At 44.8% G+C, this 19826-nt stretch overlaps 1 protein-coding gene across 4 annotated transcripts in view; it reads right to left on the bottom strand.

The window, feature by feature from the left end:
- Positions 1-19826, bottom strand: part of VSTM2B (V-set and transmembrane domain containing 2B) — a 64193-nt gene that overhangs the window by 581 nt on the left and 43786 nt on the right. The window contains exon 5 of one of the 4 annotated variants that reach the window (XM_075576298.1): positions 3994-4721. The exons of the other annotated variants lie outside the window; for them this stretch is intronic. Within the exon in view, the coding sequence (XP_075432413.1) occupies positions 4633-4721 (89 nt within the window). The 3' untranslated portion in view covers positions 3994-4632. Of the gene's footprint in view, positions 1-3993; positions 4722-19826 lie in introns of those variants that run through there. 4 annotated transcript variants of the gene reach the window in all.

The raw sequence follows: 19826 nt of genomic DNA, 5'->3' as shown, positions 1-19826 counted from the left end.
CTCTCAGTTTATATAAGCAGTCGCTCAGCAATGATATACAAAAGTTTATATTCTGTTTCTCTTCTGGCGTTAGCCTGTTTTTTTTTTAATGATATCTATGTATCAATGATATCTGTGGTATATATATATATATATATATATATATATATATATATATATATATATATATATATATATATATATATTGTACACAAATGTTAGTAGTAGTTAGAGGATGTTCTGATTTAAAACATCACAGTCAATCCAAGCTTTCTATGAGTTCTTGAAAATGGTATTCATATCTTGAAATTATTTTTATGATAAAATAATTTGATAAGTTTTAACCTTAGAACAAAATCCTTTCTTACTCTAGCTCCTGTTAGTATCAAAGGGTTTCTTCCTGTAATAAACATAAACTATGATACCAGTCTCATGTTCAAATTATCAATGTGGAAATATGGAAGATTTTGTATAAATCCCTTCTTTCCATTATTTGCAGAACTGTACTTTTTTGCCTTTTTGAATTCTACAACATGTCAATTGGGGCCATTCCAACGGATAATACATTGTATGAGTGATGTCATCATACAGCAGCAAAGTTAGAATTGAAGATTTTGATTGGGATGAATCCAACACATCACCCTGCTTGGCATGTCCCTATTTTAGCTAGAATTAGTCTTATTTCCAGTAGAAACTGCTCATTAAGAGACCAAATAGTTTGTCAACCTGGCTTCGTATCGCCCTATAATGTGTGGTCAGCCTCCTGGTGGTGATTGCTGTGCAGTCAGTAAGCACAGTTTGGGATTGGTTATTGGTTATTGATAGCACACTTTATTTTTGTGGCGCAGTGAAGCGCATGCATCATATTGTACATTAATTCCCTCTCATCATGAACCTGGAGGCGATATAAAGTATTTTGCTAGAGGAAAGGTTGTGCCTGCTACTACACATTACACTTGCCCAGTGGCATAGCTAGACATGTTCGGGCCCCCGGGCAAAAACATTTTCAGGGCCCCATTAATATTAATACTCACTGTCATTTTTTTCTCCCTCCATCATCCCCTCTCAATCATCAGCTCCCCCTCACCAGCTCTCCCCCTCATCATCATCAGCTCCCCCTCACCAGCTCTCCCCCTCCTCATCAGCCCCCCCTCACCAGCTCTCCTCCTTCTCATCAGCTTCCCCCCTCATCATTATCAGCTGCCCCTCACCAGCTCTCCCCCTCCTCATCAGCTCCCCCTCACCAGCTCTCCCCCTCCTCTTCATCATCAGCTTCCCCCCTCATCATTAACAGCTCCCCCTCACCAGCTCTCCCCCTCCTCATCAGCTCCCCCTCACCAGCTCTCCCCCTCCTCATCAGCCCCCCCTCACCAGCTCTCCCCCTCCTCATCAGCCCCCCCTCACCAGCTCTCCTCCTTCTCATCAGCTTCCCCCCTCATCATTATCAGCTGCCCCTCACCAGCTCTCCCCCTCCTCATCAGCTCCCCCTCACCAGCTCTCCCCCTCCTCCTCATCATCAGCTCCCCCCCTCATCATTATCAGTTCCCCCTCACAAGCTCTCCCCCTCACCAGCTCTCCCCCTCCTCATCTCTCCCCCATATCCTCACCAGCTCTCCCCCTCATCATCAGCTCCCCCTCACCAGCTCTCCCCCTCATCATTATCAGCTCCCCCTCACCAGCTCTCCCCCTCATCATTATCAGTTCCCCCTCACAAGCTCTCCCCCTCATCAGCTCCCCCTCACCAGCTCTCCCCCTCCTCATCTCTCCCCCCATATCCTCACCAGCTCTCCCCCTCATCATCATCTCCCCCTCACCAGCTCTCCCCCTCATCATTATCAGCTCCCCCTCACCAGCTCTCCCCCTCCTCATCAGCTCCCCCTCACCAGCTCTCCCCCTCCTCATCATCATCAGCTTCCCCCCATATCCTCATCAGCTTCCCTCCTCATCATCATCAGCTCCCCTCACCAGCTCTCTCTCTCTATCCCCCTAAGCTATCTCACTTCCCCTCAGCTTTCTCTCTCTCTTCTCCTCAGCTTTCTCTCTCTCTTCTCCTCAGCTCTCTCTCTCTCTCTCTCTCTCTCTCTCTCTCTCTCTCTCTCTCTCTCTCTTCCCCTCAGCTCCCTCTCTCCCCCAGCTCTCTCTCCCCCAGCTCTCTATCCCATGCCTAACTTTGGTGGGAGGAGATGATCAGAGGAGCAGCCGGCAGAGGAGCTGTGGCAGCCGACACCGGAAGTTATAAAGACTTCCGGCTCAGACTGCTAGAGGGCGCTCCGCGCCTGCCTTGCTGATTCCTCTGCTGGCTTCAGTTTGCCGGGGCCCGCCACCGCATACCACCTCCCCCCGCCTGTCTCTACAGGGCTATAGCTAAGCCCATGCACTTGCCCATTTTGGTTGTTAGCACTGGATACATGTATTTTACATTGCTCAGATACGTTCCATTCAATATACAGCAGGGCACATAAGGGTCTTCAATGTAATTGGTTTAATCACAAGTAGTCTTAAATCACGAACACACAAGTATTGGAAAAAAGCAATATAAAAAGAGCAATCCAAAGAGGTGAGAATAGTTTGTTTAAATATATTGATTGCTGAAGTGTTATATTTACCATGGAAACAGACAAAGCATGGCATGCCTTCCTGAATACTTTACCCTGGACGTGTTCCTACGGTAGTGTTAGCTCTGCCAATCCATGGAACAGCATGTGTGGGAAATCAGAGAACCCCATGAAATTCCTTCTCCTACCTATTGTTTTAGTCTTCAAGTAACCCCCGGCCTGGCTTGTGGAACAACTTTGGTTGCAGTTATATTCACAAAGCAGTAGGGCAAAAGTGTATAGAAGATAGTACGTGTGCTGCCCCTTGCCTTTACAGTAGATGCCACCTTTCCAAGCAGCAACATATCAAATATAGAGTTTACTCCCCTGTATTAGAAAGCAGATTGAGTATAGACTGGGAATCAAAGGCAGCACAGCATGAGAGGAGACGAACACAACTAATCCATCCTTTCCAGCAGTTGATATTTTCCAAGTCTGTGAACCGTAATTCCCATCAGTTCCGATGTTCTACTGGCCAGTGGACTATAACACTCCTGTAAGTTGCTATCTGAATCAATAACAAGGGATTCTTGCAGATACTGACAATAAATGTCAGGATCTTGTAACGGGGCACGTGATTCTTAGGCCCAGATTCCCTAATGGGAGCTAGACTGCCTGAAGGCATTACAAAGCTTAGCATTTTTTATTTTGGGTAATTAGAGCAGTGCACTGATGTTGCGTTAGAGGCAAAACATATAACATGGCAAACAAAATCTTTGAAAAGTAACTGGGAAGTGATAACATTCAGTTGTTGCCATGAATAATCCAATGGGTCATGTATTTTTTATGACAGGCATTATGAGAATATGAGTGAGAGATCAAAACAGCAATTTACCATAAGGATTCTGGGAGTGGTACAGTACCTCTGCTCCTGATATAATACCATGTAATTAAAGATACTAAGATCATATGCCCTGCTGCCCTGTGTGTGTGTGTGTTTCTGGATGAAGCTCAGATGATGGATATCATCGCTCGATCACTGTTAACTGCCATTCAAGTTATTGGCAGTTATTGCCAAATCAATTGTCTACTATGTGTGTATTGTGGAAGCTTTATGTCTGAGTTTTAAGGGCGGTGAAGGTCTGGAGTGGATTTGTGTTATAGTCTGGACTCCTGTACCTGATGAAGGGCGCATGGAGGCCAGATACGTTGCACCGCTTACATGCGTTGCAATATTAAAATGCCGATATTTTCTTGAAACAGCTTCAGTTTGCTCCTTGAGTTTTTTCCGTACAAGGATCGGCTAAAACAGTGAGTCTGACTGACTGCTGCATTGTACGTTTTACATTGTATAGTCTGGAGTTTGGGCCATATCAGTTCTTAGCATCACAAACATATTTGAACAGACTTCGTATATGAAGAGACACAATTCTAAGGAGAATATTGATTAAGTGCTTAGATAAAAACAAGCTTAGAAATCTTATTTCAAAATTGTTTTATTCAACTTTTATTTAGCATTATACAATACAGTTTTATAAACAAATTGTCTTACCTTGTTTCCAATCTTCGTTTAAAAATAAATATTATTGACGGTGATTAATAACGATGGTAACATGTGCCTCTGAATAAAAAATAATGTATTGGAAAGAAATAATTTAATTAAAAAGAAAATAGGAGGGAAAAAAAATAAATCGAAACACATCCTACCGAAATTTTTTTCCCCTTCCTCAGAAGGACTTTAAACTCAATAAATTTACATATCGTCATAAAAATAACTGCTCAACAGTTCGTGCAAACAGAAAAACAAGGAGCTTTTTTCTTTAAAAGAAATGCCTGATACCGTACGTTAGAGAAATGATAGACGCCATGCACACAGCAGGGCTATAACCAGACTTTTTGGAAACTAGATGCATTCTTTTGGGTGGTTTAATTTGTGTGTAAGTTCTCCAAAAATATTGTATATTTGTTTCACGGTGTAGAGTTTGCCATGCTCCTTTCAGTCCTTTCCTGTCCTTCGTTACATTTGCAGCTCTCATTAAAGGGATTTTTTAAATTGATTTTTTTATTAGGATCCTATGGTTGTTTGGTTGATTTCAGGAATGATTCACAAAATGGTCCATCAGTGGTTCAATAGTAAGTGTACAAGCTGATTAAATATCAACAGGAACATGTATACGACGGGATGACTGGCAAAAAGAGGTCCTGTGCCTGGAAAACAACAGAAAATAAGGCTGCATTAATTTCCCTTACTGTCTGTGGGATTTAAGGGTATAGGTTTTACATAAGCAAACAGTCTGCGTACACCCTATGCTTTTCTCATGTCTGCTGTAACATAATGTGCATACTGATGCAATTTCAATTTGTGCATCCGACCATATCATGTGTTCTGCTTTGCAACATGTCAGTATTTTCAATTACTGTCTTCCGTATGCTACCTTACAGGAAAGGAGCAATCTGGGGGGAAAGAATGAGTCATCGCAGCCTGGTACTAAGCAGTAAAGATGCCCAAATCCTCCCTTCTATTTATTTATCCATAAAACAGCAAATAGGAAATGATCTGTTTCCTATAAGGAGAAAGCCCCTGCCATTATTCCAACGGTACTGTAGATCGCAAAAGATACTCCTAAAAATATACTACACTGTTCTAATTCTTAATATAAATGATAAAAGAATCATTCCCGCTAAAGTCTGTTTAAAGCAGCATTCCCCCTTTGCCCCCTTCTCTGTATATGTGAAGCCTGTGACAATGTATAATTCTACCTTCTTACGTAATCTTGCAATCGTTTGGTGCTCCTGTTATAAGTCTGTAAAAATCCTGATTGTGTGCCCAACACAATGGCTGTCTTTCAGTTATAATCAATCCTTCAGTCAGAGTTACTCAGCAGCTACAATGTATCCTTATATTACTAAGGTAACATTGGCTATTGTTACAGTTTGCAGCTCAAACTGGTGGGAACATTGGCAACAAATGATCACAAACAGGAAAGTGTTACAAAGATCTTGCACTGCTGGGGAGGTGGGCTAAAGCCTGCTGTAGAAATCAAAGGATGCTCAGTGTATTAAAACGTATTAAAAATGGCATTAAGAGTTGAATAATAATAAAGAAAAAAGTGACTATTATGTAATACTACAGAACTGATTTATTAAAAAGAAACATAAGATTTCACGTTTTGCCGCTACGCAGTGAGACTTCCCAAAAATACACACAGCGCATGTGATCATAGTATCTTTAGGTTTATGGTGTTATATCAGGAGCAGTTCAGCTCTAATTGAATGAGAGGGAATAAAATATTCCCCAGCACCGGGAAGTGGCTTCACAGCGTACTGATTAGCGGCCTAAATGTGTTTGAAGACAGGACAGGTACATGATGTAAGAAGTCTTGATCAGTCTCCTTCCCACCAACGTCCCAACCCAAGCAATGTGTCACTGACAAGACTTGGGATGTATAGCAACCAATCCTAAAAAAAACCCCAACCAATCATCAGATTGCACCGCAGAGGGCATAACCCCACCCAACCATAACCCATTCTACGAGGGGAATACACGGTGCTGGCTTAGCAAGGCAATAAACCTTCACAATGCCCAGCCACACTGACAGGTCACTACTAGAGATATGACATTTTCACCACGTTTGCGAAACGTGAAATAAACACATTGTTTTTTTTTATAGCAAGAATGAGAAATCCCTCAATCATCAAAACAAGACCTGGAGACATAGATACGGGAGATACCTGGGAATAGTAGCCACACTTTTTAATTAGGGAGATATATGTAGACATTAAAAAAGTTATGGTGGGTATAAAAAAGTGACAAAACCCCTCCAGCGCACAGAATACAGTAAATAAAAATACCATTTATGGTGCATTCACGTGTCTGACACTGTTTTTCCTGATCGCATAGGAAACAGTGCTTCATCTGCAGCCAGGGATTCTGGGTAGTGACATGCAAATGAGCACGTGTCACTCTTTATTTCTTAATCCATTTTAACATGGACCCCCATAACCTTATGCTTGTCGCATTACACAGCATTTCAGCACAGCCTGTTTTACAGAAGTGCAGAGCCAGTAACCCTTCTCATAGGCAGCTTTTTCGACCTTTTGGGTCTCAGTGTGAGGCTGGTTATACCGGCTTTGCAATGTGAAGCTGGTACGTGGGTATAACCAGATAATGTGTGGTATTTAATAAATCCTATATGTACTGGTTTCACTGGGACAGGCCTGTTTTTTTAAAGCTTTGTCCCGGTGTCCAGAAGGGGCGAGGAAAACGTCTAATTTGTACCAGTTTTGACATTGCTGCTCCAAACCTCTTGGACTGGAACATATGAGACGTTTTACTCACCCAATGCTGCAGTCCGGTTTCCACTGCTACTTCTTCCACTGTCAGTGTCGGATGTTGGACCCGCCCCTGGAAGGCGGGTCCAATAGCCGCATCGGCATGCATGAGCAGTGCATGAAGCCATCCCAGTCCCCCCACACCAATGGAGAGAGTGTGTGTGTGTTCTTAGGCCCTGCTTCCATGGCTCAGCTGGACCTTAGTCCTCTCTTGCAGGCGTCCAGCTCTCCGAGGCATGCTCCGTCCCATGGGCGTGTGACCGTGCTCCCATGCATGCTCCCTCCATGGGCATATGACCATGTTACCGTGCACCCATGCATGCTCCCACCCATGGGCGTGTGATCATACTCCCATGCATGCTCCCTCCCATGGGTGTGTGACCATGCTCCCATGCATGCTCCGTCCCATGGACGTGTGACTGTGCTCCCATGCATGATCTGTCCCATGGACGTGTGACCGTGCTCCCATGCATGCTCCATCCCATGAGCTTGTGACCGTACTCCCATGCATGCTCCCTCCCCTGGGTGTGTGACCGTGATCCCATGCATGCTCCCTCCCATGGGCATGTGACCATGCTCCCATGCATGCTCTCTCCCATGGGCGTGTGACAGTGCACCCATGCATGCTCCCTCCCATGGGCTTGTGACCGTGCACCCATGCATGCTCCCTCCCATGGGCATGTGACCATGCTCCCATGCATGATCTGTCAAATGGGCGTGTGACCATGCTCCCATGCATGATCTGTCGCATGGGTGTGTGACCGTGCTCCCATGCATGATCTGTCCCATGGGCGTGTGATCGTGCTCCCATGGATGCTCCCTCCATGGGCGTGTGACCATGTGACCGTGCTCCCATGCATGCTCCATCCCATGGGCGTGTGTCCGTACTCCCATGCATGCTCTCTCCCATGGGCGTGTGACTGTGCTCCCATGCATGCTCTGTCCCATGGGCGTGTGACCATGTCATGCATGCTACGTTCCATGGGCGTGTGACCGTGCTCCCATGCATGCTCCATCCCATGGGCGTGTGTCCGTACTCCCATGCATGCTCTCTCCCGTGGGCGTGTGACGGTGCTCCCATGCATGCTCTATCCCATGGGCGTGTTACCGTGCTCCCATGCATGCTCCCTCCCATGGGTGTGTGACCGTGCTCCTATGCATGCTCCCTCCCATGGGTGTGTGACCGTGCACTCATGCATGCTCCCTCCCATGGTGTGTGACCGTGCTCCCATGCATGCTCCCTCCCATGGTGTGTGACCGTGCTCCCATGCATGCTCCCTCCCATGTGTGTGTGACATTGCACTCATGCATGCTCCGTACCATGGGCTTGTGACCGTGCTCCCATGCATGCTATCTGCTGCCCCCCACGGCCAGCCATGTATTGCAGTTTGCCAGCAGCTGAGGGGCTTCCTATCCAGGTTCCAGCACCGGGTAGTTGCATAATATCTTTGTCACTGTCTGCTGTGTGTGTGTGTGGTGTGTGTGTGTGTAGGAGGGAGCTGTGTGTGTAGGAGGGAGCTGTGTGTGTGTGTAGGTGGGAGCTGTGTGGTGTGTGTGTGTGTGTGTGTAGGAGGGAGCTGTGTGTGTGGTGTGTGGAGTGTGTGTGTGTGTGTAGGAGGGAGCTGTGTGTGTGTGTGTGGTGTGTGTGTGTAGGAGGGAGCTGTGTGTGTGTGTGATGTGTGTGGTGTGTGTGTGTGTGTGTGTGTAGGAGGGAGCTGTGTGTGTATGATTCATGAGGAGAGGTGTGAGGAGGGGGGCATTGAGTGAGTGAGTGAGTGATCAAGGGGTTGTAAGAAAGGCAGAGGAGTGAGAGTTGGAAGAGTTGGTCATTTATAGAGAGGGTGAAGAGAGGAGTGTGTGAGTGGGGTGCGTGAGTGAGCGAGAGGGGTGTGTGAGTGAGAGCGGTGTGTGAGTGCGTGAGAGGGGTGTGTGAGTGAGAGTGGTGCGTGAGTGAGGGGTGTGCATGAGTGAGTGAGTGACAGGTACGTGAGTGAGTGAGAGAGGGGTGTGTGAGTGAGAGAGGGGGTGCATGAGTGAGAGAGATAGGAGTGCATGAGTGAGCGAGAGAGATGTGAATGAGTGGGGTGTGTGAGAGAGATGGGTGCATGAGTGAGAGGTGTGCATGAGTCAGAGTTGTGTGTGAGTGAGAGGGGTGTGAGTGAGACGGAGGCGTGCGTGCATGAGAGAGGGGTGAATGAGAGGGGTGCATGAGTGAGGGGTGAGTGAGTGAGAGGGGTGAGTGAGAGGAGTGCATGAGTGAGTGAGAGGGGTGCATGAGTGAGTGAGAGTGGTGCTTGAGTGAGTGAGAGGTGTGTGTAAGTGAGTGGGGTGCATGAGTGAGTGAGAGGGGTGTGCATGAGAGTGAGAGGGATGCGTGAGTGAGAGAGGGGTGCATGAGTGAGAGAGAGGGGTGTGTGAGTGAGAGAGAGGGGTGCGTGAATGAGAGTGGTGTATGAGTGAGTGAGAGGGGTGCGTGAGTGAGATAGAGGGGGGCGTGAGTGAGAGAGAGGTGTGCATGAGTGACAGAGGGATGTGTGAGTGAGAGAGGGATGCGTGAGTGAGAGAGAGGGGTGCGTGAGTGAGAGAGAGGGGTGTGTGAGTGAGAGAGAGGGGTGCGTGAGTGAGAGTGGTGTATGAGTGAGTGAGAGGGGTGCATGAGTGAGAGAGAGGGGGGCGTGAGTGAGAGAGAGGTGTGCATGAGTGAGAGAGAAGGGTGCTTGAGTGAGATAGAGATCGGTGTGTGAGTGAGAGAGAGGGGTGCTTGAGTGTGAGAGAGAGGGGTGCGTGAGTGGGGAGCATGAGTGAGGGGTGCATAAGTGAGTGAGAGAGAGGAGTGTGCATGAGTGGGTGAGTGAGAGGGGTGTATAAGTGAGAGAGAGAGGAGTGTGCATGAGTGGGTGAGTGAGAGGGGTGCATAAGTGAGTAAAGGGTGAGTGAGTGGAGTGTGTGTGAGTTAGAAGAGCGTGCGTGAGGAGTAAGTGAGTGAGAGGAGTGTGCGTGCCTGAGAGAGGATGATTAATAAATAAATTTCTTTTTTTGTGTCGCTTTGTCTCTTTAAAAATATGGTCACATTTCCTATATAGATGCAGCGGCCGTTATTCGAACAAATCACGGCACCGTTTTCGTGTGCGCTGCTGTATTCCATGCGGCATTAACGCGGCCAATCACACCAGGCACCCGTCTTTATTGCGGTTGCTTTATTTGAATTTCATGGATTCTGTTTCTTTGTGTGCAATGAAATGATTGAATTGTAACGTGTACAGTACTGTGCTACTGTGTCAATTTCAGGTGTTTAAAAACCAGAACACTAAAATGCCATTTTCTGTACTCGCCTCTTAAGGCGGGACGGTTTGAAGAAATCCCGCGCCATGACATGGGTATTCCGATGTATACAAGGCCGCTGCATCTGTATGCGTTAACTGATCACTAACTTCCCAAATCATAAAATGATGCAAAGCATCCTTAGGTACAAACATTCAACCTAACAAACACAGGACAATACCTTGGTTAGCATTATTTTTATGCCACAAAGTAACTATTTTAGTTTGTAAGGATTTCTCCCTTGATTGAATAGATGTTTAAACATGAGGTAGAAAAATTTTCATAATGGGGAAAAAGCATGCAATTTTATATGAACATCTAAACGCTCATCTCAAATTGTGAGCGTAACTGGCAGGCACAATAACAGGCACCTCTGGATGTACAATACATACTGATTGTGTTCGTGGTGCTGTAATCGGAGGCTCATACCCAATACTGCAGCTTTTCTGCAGATATACTGTGTCTGTAGGGGCTGTGCATTAAAATCACCTGGCTGCAAACCTAGGCCAAAGGGCAAGCAAACTCACTGCATTAAAGGGCATAGGACGGAGTGGTTTGCAGAAGCACAATTGTGGCTATTTTAGGGAGTCTCAGCAAAATGTATTTTCCAAAAAACGAGACTTCAGCACAAAGTTATGTGAGGCAGACAAAAGGGAATTTATAAAATATACATGTAATTAAATAAATTGGACTCGGTCTGTGGAGCCCTTAGGCGCTGGCCTTGCGTCCTGGCGGCCTGCTGCACGGCACTTCACCGCCATCTGCGGCCTGTAGGGAGCTTTTTTTAGGTGGGGGGGGGGGGGGGGCGTGGCCAAAACAGGTCGGGTGCGGGGCCATTCCTATGTGCTGCATACAGAGCGCTATACTGTAACATTCCTATGTGCTGCATACAGAGCGCTATACTGTAACATTCCTATGTGCTGCATACAGAGCGCTATACTGTAACATTCCTATGTGCTGCGTACAGAGCGCTATACTGTAACATTCCTATGTGCTGCGTACAGAGCGCTATACTGTAACATTCCTATGTGCTGCGTACAGAGCGCTATACTGTAACATTCCTATGTGCTGCGTACAGAGCGCTATACTGTAACATTCCTATGTGCTGCTTACAGAGCGCTATACTGTAACATTCCTATGTGCTGCTTACAGAGCGCTATACTGTAACATTCCTATGTGCTGCATACAGAGCGCTATACTGTAACATTCCTATGTGCTGCGTACTGAGCTCTATACTGTAACATTCCTCTGTGCTGCGTACAGAGCGCTATACTGTAACATTCATATGTGCTGCGTACAGAGCGCTATACTGTAACATTCCTATGTGCTGCATACAGAGCGCTATACTGTAACATTCCTATGTGCTGCGTTCAGAGCGCTATACTGTAACATTCCTATGTGCTGCGTACAGAGCGCTATACTGTAACATTCATATGTGCTGCGTACAGAGCGCTATACTGTAACATTCCTATGTGCTGCGTACAGAGCGCTATACTGTAACATTCCTATGTGCTGCATACAGAGCGCTATACTGTAACATTCCTATGTGCTGCATACAGAGCGCTATACTGTAACATTCCTATGTGCTGCATACAGAGCGCTATACTGTAACATTCCTATGTGCTGCGTACAGAGCGCTATACTGTAACATTCCTATGTGCTGCATACAGAGTGCTATTCTGTAACATTCCTATGTGCTGCGTACAGAGCGCTATACTGTAACATTCCTATGTGCTGCATACAGAGCGCTATACTGTAACATTCCTATGTGCTGCATACAGAGCGCTATACTGTAACATTCCTATGTGCTGCATACAGAGCGCTATACTGTAACATTCCTATGTGCTGCATACAGAGCGCTATACTGTAACATTCCTATGTGCTGCATACAGAGCGCTATACTGTAACATTCCTATGTGCTGCATACAGAGCGCTATACTGTAACATTCCTATGTGCTGCATACAGAGCGCTATACTGTAACATTCCTATGTTCTGCGTACAGAGCGCTATACTGTAACATTCCTATGTGCTGCATACTGAGCGCTATACTGTAACATTCCTATGTGCTGCATACAGAGCGCTATACTGTAACATTCCTATGTGCTGCATACAGAGCGCTATACTGTAACAATCCCATGTGCTGCATACAGAGCGCTATACTGTAACATTCCTATGTGCTGCATACAGAGCGCTATACTGTAACATTCCTATGTTCTGCGTACAGAGCGCTATACTGTAACATTCCTATGTGCTGCGTACAGAGCGCTATACTGTAACATTCCTATGTGCTGCGTACCGCGCGCTATACTGTAACATTCCTATGTGCTGCATACAAAGCACTATACTGTAACATTCCTATGTGCTGCGTACAGAGCGCTATACTGTAACATTCCTATGTGCTGCGTACAGAGCGCTATACTGTAACATTCCTATGTGCTGCATACAGAGCGCTATACTGTAATATTCCTATGTGCTGCATACAGAGCGCTATACTGTAACATGCCTATGTGCTGCATACAGAGCGCTATACTGTAACATGCCTATGTGCTGCATACAGAGCGCTATACTGTAACATTCCTATGTGCGGCATACAGAGTGCTATACTGTAACATGCCTATGTGCTGCATACAGAGCGCTATACTGTAACATGCCTATGTGCTGCATACAGAGCGCTATACTGTAACATTCCTATGTGCTGCGTACAGAGCGCTATACTGTAACATTCCTATGTGCTGCATACAGAGCGCTATACTGTAACATTCCTATGTGCTGCATACAGAGCGCTATACTGTAACATTCCTATGTGCTGCATACAGAGCGCTATACTGTAACATTCCTATGTGCTGCGTACAGAGCGCTATACTGTAACATTCCTATGTGCTGCGTACAGAGCGCTATACTGTAACATTCCTATGTGCTGCGTACAGAGCGCTATACTGTAACATTCCTATGTGCTGCGTACAGAGCGCTATACTGTAACATTCCTATGTGCTGCTTACAGAGCGCTATACTGTAACATTCCTATGTGCTGCTTACAGAGCGCTATACTGTAACATTCCTATGTGCTGCATACAGAGCGCTATACTGTAACATTCCTATGTGCTGCGTACTGAGCTCTATACTGTAACATTCCTCTGTGCTGCGTACAGAGCGCTATACTGTAACATTCATATGTGCTGCGTACAGAGCGCTATACTGTAACATTCCTATGTGCTGCATACAGAGCGCTATACTGTAACATTCCTATGTGCTGCGTTCAGAGCGCTATACTGTAACATTCCTATGTGCTGCGTACAGAGCGCTATACTGTAACATTCATATGTGCTGCGTACAGAGCGCTATACTGTAACATTCCTATGTGCTGCGTACAGAGCGCTATACTGTAACATTCCTATGTGCTGCATACAGAGCGCTATACTGTAACATTCCTATGTGCTGCATACAGAGCGCTATACTGTAACATTCCTATGTGCTGCATACAGAGCGCTATACTGTAACATTCCTATGTGCTGCGTACAGAGCGCTATACTGTAACATTCCTATGTGCTGCATACAGAGCGCTATACTGTAACATTCCTATGTGCTGCATACAGAGCGCTATACTGTAACATTCCTATGTGCTGCATACAGAGCGCTATACTGTAACATTCCTATGTGCTGCATACAGAGCGCTATACTGTAACATTCCTATGTGCTGCATACAGAGCGCTATACTGTAACATTCCCATGTGCTGCATACAGAGCGCTATACTGTAACATTCCTATGTGCTGCATACAGAGCGCTATACTGTAACATTCCTATGTTCTGCGTACAGAGCGCTATACTGTAACATTCCTATGTGCTGCATACTGAGCGCTATACTGTAACATTCCTATGTGCTGCATACAGAGCGCTATACTGTAACATTCCTATGTGCTGCATACAGAGCGCTATACTGTAACAATCCCATGTGCTGCATACAGAGCGCTATACTGTAACATTCCTATGTGCTGCATACAGAGCGCTATACTGTAACATTCCTATGTTCTGCGTACAGAGCGCTATACTGTAACATTCCTATGTGCTGCGTACAGAGCGCTATACTGTAACATTCCTATGTGCTGCGTACCGCGCGCTATACTGTAACATTCCTATGTGCTGCATACAAAGCACTATACTGTAACATTCCTATGTGCTGCGTACAGAGCGCTATACTGTAACATTCCTATGTGCTGCGTACAGAGCGCTATACTGTAACATTCCTATGTGCTGCATACAGAGCGCTATACTGTAATATTCCTATGTGCTGCATACAGAGCGCTATACTGTAACATGCCTATGTGCTGCATACAGAGCGCTATACTGTAACATGCCTATGTGCTGCATACAGAGCGCTATACTGTAACATTCCTATGTGCGGCATACAGAGTGCTATACTGTAACATGCCTATGTGCTGCATACAGAGCGCTATACTGTAACATGCCTATGTGCTGCATACAGAGCGCTATACTGTAACATTCCTATGTGCTGCGCACAGAGCGCTATACTGTAACATTCCTATGTGCTGCATACAGAGCGCTATACTGTAACATTCCTATGTGCTGCATACAGAGCGCTATACTGTAACATTCCTATGTGCTGCATACAGAGCGCTATACTGTAATATTCCTATGTGCTGCATATAGAGCGCTATACTGTAACATTCCTATGTGCTGCATACAGAGCGCTATACTGTAACATTCCTATGTGCTGCATACAGAGCGCTATACTGTAACATTCCTATGTACTGCGTACAGAGCGCTATACTGTAACATTCCTATGTGCTGCATACAGAGCGCTATACTGTAACATTCCTATGTGCTGCATACAGAGCCCTATACTGTAACATTCCTATGTGCTGTATACAGAGCGCTATACTGTAACATTCCTATGTGCTGCTTACAGAGCGCTATACTGTAACATTCCTATGTTCTGCGTGCCGCGCGCTATACTGTAATATTCCTATGTGCTGCATACAGAGCGCTATACTGTAACATTCCTATGTGCTGCATACAGAGCGCTATACTGTAACATTCCTATGTGCTGCATACAGAGCGCTATACTTTAACATTCCTATGTGCTGCGTACAGAGCGCTATACTGTAACATTCCTATGTGCTGCGTACAGAGCGCTATACTGTAACATTCCTATGTGCTGCGTACAGAGCGCTATACTGTAACATTCCTATGTGCTGCATACAGAGCACTGTACTGTAACATTCCTATGTGCTGCATACAGAGCGCTATACTGTAACATTCCTATGTGCTGCGTACAGAGCGCTATACTGTAACATTCCTATGTGCTGCATACAGAGCGCTATACTGTAACATTCCTATGTGCTGCGTACAGAGCGCTATACTGTAACATTCCTATGTGCTGCGTACAGAGCGCTATACTGTAACATTCCTATGTGCTGCATACAGAGCCCTATACTGTAACATTCCTATGTGCTGCGTACAGAGCGCTATACTGTAACATTCCTATGTGCTGCGTACAGAGCGCTATACTGTAACATTCCTATGTGCTGCATACAGAGCGCTATACTGAAACATTCCTATGTGCTGCATACAGAGCGCTATACTGAAACATTCCTATGTGCTGCGTACTGAGCGCTATACTGTAACATTCCTATGTGCTGCACACAGAGCGCTATACTGTAACATTCCTATGTGCTGCATACAGAGCGCTATACTGTAACATTCCTATGTGCTGCATACAGAGCGCTATACTGTAACATGCCTATGTGCTGCGTACAGAGCGCTATACTGTAACATTCCTATGTGCTGCGTACTGAGCGCTATACTGTAACATTCCTATGTGCTGCGTACAGAGCTCTATACTGTAATATTCCTATGTACTGCGTACTGAGCGCTATACTGTAACATTCCTATGTGCTGCGTACCGCGCGCTATACTGTAACATTCCTATGTGCTGCGTACAGAGCGCTATACTGTAACATTCCTATGTGCTGCGTACAGAGCGCTATACTGTAACATTCCTATGTGCTGCGTACAGAGCGCTATACTGTAACATTCCTATGTGCTGCATACAGAGCGCTATACTGTAACATTCCTATGTGCTGCATACAGAGCGCTATACTGTAACATTCCTATGTGCTGCGTACAGAGCGCTATACTGTAACATTCCTATGTGCTGCGTACAGAGCGCTATACTGTAACATTCCTATGTGCTGCATACAGAGCCCTATACTGTAACATTCCTATGTGCTGCGTACAGAGCGCTATACTGTAACATTCCTATGTGCTGCGTACAGAGCGCTATACTGTAATCGTGACGCACTTTGAGTCCCATTGGGAGAAAAGCGCTTGGTGACTTACTTGGCACTTGAAGAAGAGGCCTGTGAGTATTCAAAAGCTCTGCACACAATAATGTAATCTATATTTCTCCATTAAAAGGTCTCCCAACCTATAATGATTCTAAATGTCATAATCCAACGCATGAGAATGAACTATGCTGGCCTTTTCTCCAGGCATTTCCCCCAAGGAAATATAGGAATTGTTACAAGAAAAAGCTTGAACATTTCCAATTTTCTCCTAATGCACAGAAGTCGCTGGGAAATGCAGTGGGAACATTTTAAACGCATATTGAAGCATTGATTTTGTTGGTTGTGCACCTTTTCTTATATCTGAATTCACACTGCGGTGGCTGTTATCAAATCAGGAGTAATAATCCAAGCCCGGGGGTGGGAAACTTCAGTTCTCAAGGGCCACCAACAGGTTAGTTTTTTAGGATATCCCTGCTTCAGCACAGGCGGCTCAATCAGTGGCTCAGTCAAAGACTGAAGATATCTTGGAAAATTGTTCTGTTGGTAACCCTGAGGACCGGAGTTTCCCAAACACTCGAGCCCGGATAGGAAATGTCCCAAATAATATTGTTTCAGATTCTCTGGTTTTATAGATAAATAGAAAAAAAACAAAGAAATACCTAAAATGAATATTACATGACATGGCCCTTATCCTATATCAGCAAAAAAATGCTGTTGCTCTGGTAGGGCTGATATTCTGAAATGAACAAACTACTGTAGGTACCATCTAGAAGCTATAAAATTCCATGTGAGTGGGTTACTGGCTCTGCACTTCTGTATCTCAGGCCATGCTGAAAAGCTGTGTATTGCGGCAGGCACACGCTTATAGGGGTCCATGTTAAAATGGATGAGAAGTAAAGAATAACATACTGTGCTCATTTGCAAGTCATTTACCCAGAATCCCAGGCTGCAGTGGAGGCACTGTATACTAAGAGATAATGGGGAGAGGCAGGGCTGCAGTGGAGGCACTGTATACTAAGAGATAATGGGGAGAGGCAGGGCTGCAGTGGAGGCACTGTATACTAAGAGATAATGGGGAGAGGCAGGGCTGCAGTGGAGGCACTGTATACTAAGAGATAATGGGGAGAGGCAGGGCTGCAGTGGAGGCACTGTATACTGAGAGATAATGGGGAGAGGCAGGGCTGCAGTGGAGGCACTGTATACTAAGAGATAATGGGGAGAGGCAGGGCTGCAGTGGAGGCACTGTATACTAAGAGATAATTGGGAGAGGCAGGGCTGCAGACCTATCTGATAAGTTTGAATGTGCTCACAAGGGGTATTTTTATTTGCTATGTGGTGGACGTTTTTGTCACTTTTTGACTCGCCATAATTAGTTTTGTGCCTAAAATTACAGTATAACATTTAATAAATGAAATATTGAAAATAAAATGATTTGGTCTTGAAGAGTAAAATGACACCGATTACCAGATTTCACCCAGGGGAAAAAAGCAAATAAACCAAAAATACCTACTCTGATAATACAAATAATTGTAATGTTAATAACAGTATGTAGTACGCAGTATGGAGGTTATTTATAGCACGCAGAAGGTAACTGTAATGGACAGAAAGTGATGGAGAGATTATTATTATCGTTTACGTGTACAGCGCCAACATATTCCGCCGCGCAGTACAATGGGGGCACAGGGATGTGATAATTACATAAACAGTTACTTACACATATGGCCTAACAGATACAAAGCGATGAGGGCCCTGCACGTAAGAGCTTACAGTCCAGGGCGCAAATACAAGGAGACGGACATTGAAAATCAGTATTTCCAACTTTCTGAAGCTGGAGTTTTTGGTCTATAAAAATCAATCTCATATGGCTCAGTTAAGCATGTTTTCCTTTTAAAATATTATCTGTTACCGGACAATATTAGTGGAATTAATTGTATCTCTGCTTTCCAAAAGGCATCGACACAATTACTATTTGCACACGGAATCACTGTTTAGAAATGTTATTTTGTGTTGCGTTAGAGCAGAAAACACAGCTAAGATAAAAAAAAATGTTTATATTTGAAATGAAACACGATATTCCTTATCCGCATTGTCCGGTTCTCACAGGCTCTGCTTGCGCTACTTTTTTGCTTGAAATACCATCACTCCTTCAAAACCAGGCTGAACACATCAGGGCATCCAGGACACTTCAGTATAAGGGCAATCTTGACACTGATGAATAAATAGCTCCTTTTGGGGGCCTTGCAGTTGTTCTTCTGGCAGTAGCTGTTGATTAGTGCTGCATTTTTAAGGATGGATTGTCAACTTCCTGTCAGCAAAAAGACATGCGATAGCTTTGAATTCAAACCACTTTGTTGGCAACATGATTTGTAAGTTCCTCCAATGTTTCTTGCTTTGAGGGAACGTTGCTCACATTTTTGGGGTGGGGGGGAGGGGGTTAACTGATACAGCTCATATACTGCAGAACAACTACTAACCCTCCAGATGTGGATAAAATGTGAATGCTTTCATTCAGATTTATTCTAGTAATAATATCCAATCAGGGATATTTTGATCCGTTGATTGGCCTTAGTGTGTTAAATTCACAGTGCATATTTTTAAGCCATCAGGATTGCAGTCTGAATACGCAGATTCCTGTTTCGGTGGCCTCAGCAAATTCAAACAACATCATTTATACAAGCTGGCCAGCTGCAGGCGTGACGCTAATCAAAGCTGAGAAAAGTGAAATGTAATCAGAGATATCATTAGTGGTTTCAAGTCCACTGGGTGGAATCATAACGCTCTCCTGTCACATCTAATTAATACGATGTCTAATTGATATTAGAGATAGTTTTGAGTAACATTGGCATAAAGATTTCTAAGTTATTGGTAAAAATGTGATGATCACCTACAATAGCATAATGTCACGTTAAGATTAATGGTGTATCGTCTCAGGACAATAAACACATGTTGCGTTATGTTTCCTCCCGCGCAGAGCATGGCGTTTGTGTTTACTATAATGGCCGTTAGTGATACTGACACGCAAATAATATACAAATGAGGCATTGTTCTAGCATCGCATGTACACTAAAGTCCATTATGGTTAACGCGGGACTTAGCGCTACATTAGTTAGGTCATCCCTAAACTTTCCGTTACTCACATTCCTGGCGTTATTTCCCTCTCCTCTTCTCTCTTTCTCAACTCAGGTTTTCAACTCATTTCTGGGGGTAAGACTAAGACATACTTGCCACATATGTAGTGCTCAAAAGTATTATTATTATTATTATTATTATTATATATCATGTAAATTAATTGGCAAACCCCTTCAAAATTAATCCAAAAGTCTGATCTATAATAGTAACCTGTGCAAAGCAGG

Source organism: Ascaphus truei, chromosome 19, assembly GCF_040206685.1.
Source record: "Ascaphus truei isolate aAscTru1 chromosome 19, aAscTru1.hap1, whole genome shotgun sequence".
NCBI classification, from domain to species: Eukaryota; Metazoa; Chordata; class Amphibia; order Anura; family Ascaphidae; genus Ascaphus; species Ascaphus truei.
This window is presented reverse-complemented; position numbering and strand designations above follow the sequence as displayed.